Source organism: Gymnoscopelus braueri (genome assembly GCF_963280865.1).
Source record: "Gymnoscopelus braueri genome assembly, chromosome: 2".
NCBI lineage: Eukaryota > Metazoa > Chordata > Actinopteri > Myctophiformes > Myctophidae > Gymnoscopelus > Gymnoscopelus braueri.
The window spans coordinates 22886445-22894696 of record NC_137604.1 but is presented as its reverse complement, the minus strand read 5'-3'; the positions used below and the strand labels follow the sequence as shown (position 1 = coordinate 22894696).

Here is an 8252-nt window from a genome sequence, read left to right as displayed (position 1 = left end):
ATTGTTGTCGAAAATAGCCGATCTACAAGCTCGCGATGATCTTCATCGTCGCGATTGGAAATGTTTTTCCGTACACAAGATAATGAGAATCAACAGAGATATGAATTTGACTTCATTTCATTGAGTCATGTTGATATTGTCAGATTATGTGATTCCTCTGCTTTAGTATCGTCTATCACTTGTCATTGTCATCCTGCATTAGAATGAACGATCATACATTTGTCTGTGTGTTGTATAGCATGTGTCAACTAAAATGGCTTGTTTGGTTTATTTTTAAATCATATTTATTTCTGTTCAACTAGCTTCTAGCTTCTCCTCTGTATGAATCCTCATAAATTCAGATGTGCATTTTGACCAAAGCATTTTGCCACAACGTTCTGTTTTATGTTATCTCATTTGAAAAGATTTAGGCTATAATGACAGGCCCAAAACTGTGATGCCAGGGTTAAATTAGTTAACGGAGCAGAGCCAGAATTACTTTCACACGGAGGGGCTTTGACACCAGTGTGTTTGGGCACATTCTGCCTTTCTGGACGGAACAAGAATGACATTTAGTATTTATACTTGTTTTAACATTGTCATTTGGCAGATCTGAATGTAAATGTTTGTCATTTTATAAAGGATGTGAGGATAAAAAATACAATGTGTATTTGTGTATTTATTTGTTTTAAGCCCCGCTAGGAGCTCTAAGAATGGCTATGTTGGACTATCTGTTCAACACTTGTTTTTCCCTTCAACAAAACCACCTGGGCCATCTATTTGGTACCAACTTAGCTCTTAAGCTGCATACTATCCTTTTTAGTTCAGCAAACTCTTTCTTCTATTCCTGTCTCTCTCTCTCTCTCTCTCTGGCCCTCTTTCTGTCTGCCTACCTCTATGATGCTGAACTGCGGTTTCTTCATGATGTGCTTGAGCAAAGCCGGAGCAGGTCTGCTGAAGCCCAGACTCAGGAGATCTCTGGGAGAGAAGACATGACCCAAATATGTCTGCAGGCTAGCTAGCCTAACGTTGCTCTGAAACCAGACTAGAACAGCAGCCCTGCTCTGCTCTGCCTGCATTGTGATCCCAGTGCCAGGGAGAGTTTTCACTGACGGTGTGTTATCGTTATCAGGCAGAGAAAGTCGTTGATGGGGCCTTAGATTATTGATGTGCCGAGCACAAGTGAAAACTGCAGGAGGTTGCAATTGATCCGTAGGTGAAAGAAGCAGCTTACTGGGCAGCTGATGTCCTTAGTATTTCAATTAGCACTACTGCACGATCCTAGAGAGAGAGAGTGAGAGAGAAATTCTATACAAAAAACATTTCAGCCACTTTCATCATGGCATACCTATTTTGGGTATGTAATTATCGGTTGAAAACTTTAAATTGATTATATTCATGTGTTCACAAATAATAATAAAAAGCTGATCTACAATCTCACTTGTGTTGTGAGCTTGTAGATAGGCTATTTTGGCAATGAATACACGTGTGCTTTGAGATTTTTGACTTGCAAATCCGCGTGCCGTCGGCACAAAAACGTTTGAAAACCGCTGCCTTAAAGCAAGCAAGGTCAGTAAAGTGGGAGTGGGCCCTCTGTCAGTTGGACATGAGAAACTGGGTTAAATTCCGTGCATTCTGTTGCATCTGAAGCTATGGCATTTCTGGTTTGTCCTCGACAACTGTATCTTAACATCTTGTGTGCACGAGTCCCTTGCCAAGCCCACTGGCTATGGAAAAACAATTTAACTGGATTTAATTTGTTGCCCCCCCCCCCCCCCCCCCCCCTTCCTCTTCCTCCCTTCCCCTGGCCTTTTCTTTTCTTTTGTGCGCCTCGGAGACGTTGGGAATTCATCTTGTTTAGTAACTCCGTGGCCAGTTCAAGTTTCCTCTGTAAGCTAGGCCAGGTTTCAAGGCAGCCTTTAGACCTCCAGTCACGTCTGGATTGACATGGGTCTCTGCTCACCATATGTGGGCTTCATGGTGGTGTTGCGGCTGTTGTATATAAAAAAAAAAAGGAAAAAAACAACCTTGGTTGTGTTGAAAGGTGTTCAGGGGGTTATTCTGTCTAAATTTGATGCTTGGCTACGTTCCCCTCACTCTACTCTCCTTTTCTTATCTTTTGCTTATTGGGCCCATGCCTCAAAGGGTTAAAAAAGCACAATGAAACCAGTTGCCTAGAGCCCTGACCACTTTTTCCATTCTTGCTGGAAAGTTTCCAGAGCTATTTATGTGAAAACCTCAAGCTTGACAATCAAGAAACCCACTTGGTTGCAAATAAAGTATTACCCATTATATCTGTGAAGCACTGTTTCACTTGAATATGGTGCACAGATTGTAGAATGTGTACTGGAAAATGTATTTGGGTTACTGGATTAATGTCGGAAAACAAAACACAGTAACAGGCAAGGGTCTAAATCTATAGCCCTACTTTGAAGGACCAAAGAAAGCATACAGAATCTGCAGAGCAGAGTCATATTGGAAAAGACAACCGAGATACTGGCTAATCATGGATGTCAGAAGAAAACATGCTTCAACTTTTACTCATCTGATGGGATGATTGCCAAACTTTCTTTTTTCTTTTGTATATATGTTCACTTCTATTTTAGGTGTTTACCTTGGTGAATTGTCATAGACTTGGAAGTCTACGCCCAAAAGCAACTCATTGTATTCAACATTTGTGTATATTTAGCTATTAACAAATAGATTTATGGGGTATAAGTGATACTTTTTGGTTAAAATAAGTGTCCAATAGCTCTATAATCCTATAGTCATCTTTGCTATATTGTTTGTTCAATAGGGGTCTCCCCGGCTCTGTAATTAACAGAAAATACAGATTCAGGTCAGGATACCAATTTCACCCAAACAGGATAAGTGACATTGGAAAATGAGCGGACACACAATTGGAATTGGAACACTATAAAATTGAAGCTGATAACTGGTTTCACTGATTGGATGAAATTGGTGTCCCACCTGAAAACACATGCTATTTTCTGTTTAGGCTGTTAAACAGCTGAGGAGACGGGGAGATCCCTCTTACTGAACAAACACTGTAAAGCAATGATTACTATAAGAATATAGAACTTTTTAACAAAAATCTTTTTTTTTTAATCACTTGTTGCAGCGCCTTTTAAAACAGAGACGTTATCATCGCTATAGCCTTGGACCAAGACGATATCATAGATGTATTTGATCGATTCTGACATTTATAGATAGGAAAGTAAAAGTCAGACTCGATAAAAAAATATATAGTAGTCTTGATTCAAGGCTATATCATCACTGGCAGGCGGAAAACCCAGGCGGCTGTTTCACCAACGTGTTTCCCAGAAGAGGGCAGTGAAAGAGGGGCGTGCATCTTTTTCACAGATAGCTACAGTAATATGTGAACCTCAAACAGCTTTCAGTTATGGTTTCTCTCTCTCTCTCTCTCTCTCTCTCTCTCTCTCTCTCCCCAGAAGAGGGCAGTGAAAGAGGGGCGTGCATCTTTTTCACAGATAGCTACAGTAATTACTGTAGCTATCTGTGAAAAAGATGCACTTTTACTTTTATACTGGAGTGTTTTCCAGCTTTTACTTCTACATCTCAGAGGCAAATCTCAGTAGCTCCTCTACAATTATTTAAAAACTTTAGTTACTAGTTATACTTTGTAGATTTGGATTATTATTACAAAACATACATTAACCACTTCAGCCCTATATACATTTAGGCTATTTTCAAAAGATTTGTATACATTTGAAAACTTGTGAAATGTGACATTCTGCACAATGAGTAGCCTACTCTCTACTTTTGAATCAAATTTGATATTATAGCTGCATCAAAATTAGGTTAACAAATGTACCCCTACATGATAGGCCTCATTGAGTAAAAGTAACACTTTTGTACTTTTACTCAAGTACATTTTTTCTCTCTCTCTCTCTCTCTCTCTCTCTCTCTCTCTCTCTCTCTCTCATCTCTCTCTCTCTCTCTCTCTCTCTCTCTCTCTCTCTCTCTCTCTGTGGACAGCGTAGCCTCAAACTGGTGTCGCACATGATCCTCCACTGAACTGAGTCTGACGCATCCGTGGAGCAGCAGCAGCCGCTCTCCACCTAATAACTATTGTAACAAAACAATATTTTTTTACATGACATAAAGGGGACAATCTTGGCACCAACAACGACAACAATCCGTCCAGCGCCAGCCAGCCAACATCTCGCCACTCGTAACATTCCAGCGGTGCCGGTTTGTAACTTTTTACAACCCGTTCCCTTACTTTTTTTTTTAAACTTTTTTTTTATCCGTTTCTGGACGGAAAAAAATAGCCCGATTCCCCCTCACTTTTTTTCCTTTTTTTTTCATTTCTGGACGGAAAAAAAGAGCCCGATTCCCCTCTGTAAAGGGGAAACAAGAGCCCGATCATCCCCTCCTGTGAAGAGGAGGTTTTGCTCTGTTCGTTTGGACCCGGCGGGCTGCATGGATGTGGATGAGGCGACACCGAGGAGGAGGATGATGTCTCCCAGTGCGAGTCCGACCCGACTCCGGAACCAGCCGACACCACAAGTGATGCTGAACCAGAAGAAGATCAAGGCTCGGCGGAAAAAGCGAAAGGAGTTGGTTTTGATCCAGATCTGTTTGTTCGGAGGCTTGCTGCTGCTGGTGAAGGGCTTCTCCTATCTAGCGGAACATTCAGGTGAGGAGGATCTTTAGGGTAACCGGAAGACTCGCCCCAAAACACGCTCGCTCCCATTATTTTTCTTGGACCGCTCGCCCCCAGCGGTTCTTGTATTTGTTTTACTGAGGATAAGGTTAGAAGTAAGTTTATGTTTAGGCATAGTTTTTTACTGAGGTTACGTTTAGGAATAACTAAGGTTAGGTTTTGGCACCGTTTTACTGAGGTTTACTATGAGGAATCGTCGCTGGATTTGCTCCGGGCCTGGGGTGACTGTGTTTTGGGGCGAGCGTTTTGATATTCCGCCGAACCCCCCCACTGTAGGGAGAAAGAAATGCCAAAGGATAGCAAGCTTTACCCGGCCAGCAGCCAGCCATCCATCCATGTTGAATCACACTGTTGTTGAACACATGTTGTTTTGACTCCCGTTATTGGTTAGGCCAGTGGTTCTCAAAGTGGGAGGACCCCCAGGCCCCAGGGGGTCATTGAGTGGGTTCCAGGCCAGGGGGTCCCCAACACATTTAGTTATATATAGCATCAGTTTAACCACTTTATCCCAATGTTATAATTTGTCTATCTTCAATCATTTAGATTTGGTCACAAATGTTAATCTTCTCTTTTTGGGACCCTGGCAACATCTTTTCAAATGGGGCCTGTGGCCAAATACATATACATGTGGAGGTCCTTGTCTTGCCATGTCTTTATTCTGGATATGAGCTCGTTTTTCCTTTGGCTATTTCATTGTGTTTGTTTTTGATGTTGGGTCTGCTTACATTCAAGATGTTTAAAGCCTGTCACACATAGATTGTGTTAAGATGTGTTTTATCAAAGTCATTTAAGTACCGTAAATGCGTCAAAAGTTTAAGATGAGTAACAAGCAGCTAAAGCGGGTACTACAATCTACAAAGAACATGTTTGTGCTAGTTGTAAACTCAAAAGTAGACTTTTTAAGCCTCATATACATAGACTTCAGTGCACCAGGGCATCCATAGTAAGTGATGCACGGCCAGGTACACTGTGCAATGGGGATTCATTTGAGCTTGAACTAACCAAACCTATTCTTGGCAGAAGGAAGCAGAGGCTCCAGTATAAGCTCAGGTGCTTTCGCTGCAGAGCAGTGAAACCAGGCCAAAATGCCCCAGGGTATTCACTTCTCTGGGTTACCGCAAAGCAGTCCACTATCTATCCCTCCACTCAGCCACTCCACCGTTTAGACACGCACAATCTCTTTCTCTGTCCCATTCTCTCTCTTCCTGTCACACTCTGACTCTCTGTATCTGTCACCCTCTCTCTCTCTCTCTCGCTCTCTTGCCCTCCCCCATCCCCCGAAGTCACCACTAGAGGCACACTGTGGCTATTGCGTCAGCATCAGTTAAAAGTGAGATGTCATATTTATCACATTTCATGGACAGAAGGTCTGCATGAATATTCATGTACACTCATTAGTTGTGCATCATCAGTATATTCTTTCTCTCTCTCTCTCTCTCTCTCCCTCTCCCCTCTCCACTGAATATCCTGGTTACTAGGAAATGCAACAGGATTGCACTCTGCGTGTGCTCAGAGCGCGAGACGACACCATGCCGGCTAATGCATTTTCGTTGTCCCCATTGTGCTCTCGCTAACTCTTAATCAGTGTGCCAGGATATCAATTGAAGTTGATTATTTATGATGCCTCTTAATGAAGTTCTGCTAAAGCTTGGATGTTGTGGCGCTGAAAGTGGAGCACTCAACGCTGCCTGCGCAGGGCCACATTAATCACGACTCACTCTTTCTGTGCTCACACAAGTGCTCACACAAGCAAGAGATAGTGTGTGAGAGAGAGAGGGAGAGAGAGATGCAAAGCAGAGTGTTGGGATGCAGAACTAGGGTTGCCAACCATCCCTTGAAATAAGGAATGGTTCCTTATTTGGGAACTAAAAGAACTGGGAATCAATCAATGACACACATCGTACAAGTTCAAACAGCTCAAACTGTTCAAACAGCTCACAAGGTGTCCCGTTGCGACACATTGTGAGCTTGTAGATCTGCAATTCATGGGGGGTTCAAGTGGTTAATATATCATACAAAAACTACATACACAACATATACAGAGAAATTGTATCTTATTCTGGGCATCCCTTATTTTTCTCAGAAATAAGGGACCTAGGCTCGGTGTAGCACCTATAGGCTCAGCGCGTTCGAGTCCCAATCCCCGACGGCCTTTGCTGCGTGTCACTCCCCATCTCTCTCTCCCCATTTCCTGTCAGCCTACTGTCCTGTCAATAAAGGCATAAAAGCCCAAAAATAAATCTTCAAAAAAATAAAGAAATAAGGGACGCATGGCCGGGTGTCCCTTATTTGAATTTCAGGTGGTTGGCCAATGGCCACCCTATGCAGAACTCACTCTAACTGCTATATGTTGTCTGTATGTTGTATGTATTTGGCGAGGCAAGGTTGAGCATTCAAACACTTCTTGAACCCTATTTACATTACTGACCGGGGTCCTCCAGGGCTCGATACTTGGCTGTTGGCTCCCTAATTTCGAATCTGATTGCCGATCCACAAGCCCACAACTGTGGATCGGTTATTTTCGCTGAATGTTCACCCCAGGGTATAGGTATGCTAGTTTTCATGGGTTACTGTATGTCCCAACTCCCAAGTGCTAATATATATATATATATATATACAACTGTGGTAGGTCGCCCGGTGCCTCCAGCTTGGCAGGGCCTTCCAACGAACACAATCGTCCATGTTCGCGAATGGGAAGCCGGTTGGCGCGAGGATGATCTCAGTCGTTGCACTAGCGACTCCTACAGGACTGGTCACCTGGTCAGCGAGGAGCGGTACTGGGAGGAATAGTGTGTTCCTCTGCACGCATTACAGTGAAAGTCCTCACTTTCAGGTGAAAAGAAATGGTGTTGACGTCACGTGTATCGGAGGAGACATGTGGGTTGTCTACACCACTGTTTCTCAACGTCGGGTCATAACAATCTATGACGTTATTACTCTGTTTTTTTGCAAGGTTTTAGCGCGATCACAGTCCCATTGACTTCCATTATAATGCCATGCAATGCGAGAGTGCAGATTGGCCAACACCAACTCGGACTCCTGAATTGATTGACACCCTCCTGTCTAGAATCAGGGTCTTGAGCTCTGCAGTGTTGTTAGCTCCGCTGTCGCGCCCAGTGGTGTAAAGTAACTAAGTACATTTACTTAAGTACTGTACTTGAGTACACTTTTGAGGATTTTTTACTTCACTGGAGTATTTCCCATTTTCAATACTTTTACTTCTACTCCACTACATCTCAGAGGCAAATATTGTACTTTTACTCCACTACAATTATTTGACAGCTTTAGTTACTAATTAGTTTGCAGATTTAGATTATTATCACAAAACATACACCAACCACTTCAGCCCTATAAATATTTCGGCCATTTGAAAATAGCAGATCTACAAGCTCACAATGCGTCGCGATGCGACACATTGTGAGCTTGTAGATCTGCTATTTTTTAAATATGTTTATACATTTTGAACTTGTGAAATGGGACATTCTGCACAATGAGTACTTTTACTTTTGGTACTTTAAGTACATTTTGATACCAATACTTTTGTACTTATACTCACGCTTTACTCAACTTTTACTTAAGTAAA

The 8252-nt window shown here is 42.5% G+C and overlaps 1 protein-coding gene across 2 annotated transcripts in view; it reads left to right on the top strand.

Moving 5' to 3' along the window:
• Positions 1-4024: 4024 nt before the first annotated feature.
• Positions 4025-8252, top strand: part of LOC308097687 (sodium/potassium/calcium exchanger 3-like) — a 63748-nt gene continuing 59520 nt past the window's right edge. For both annotated transcript variants that reach the window (XM_080445647.1, XM_080445646.1), the window contains exon 1: positions 4025-4642. In XM_080445647.1, coding sequence (XP_080301773.1) covers positions 4426-4642 — 217 coding nt within the window. In that variant the 5' untranslated portion in view covers positions 4025-4425. The remainder of the gene's footprint in view (positions 4643-8252) is intronic.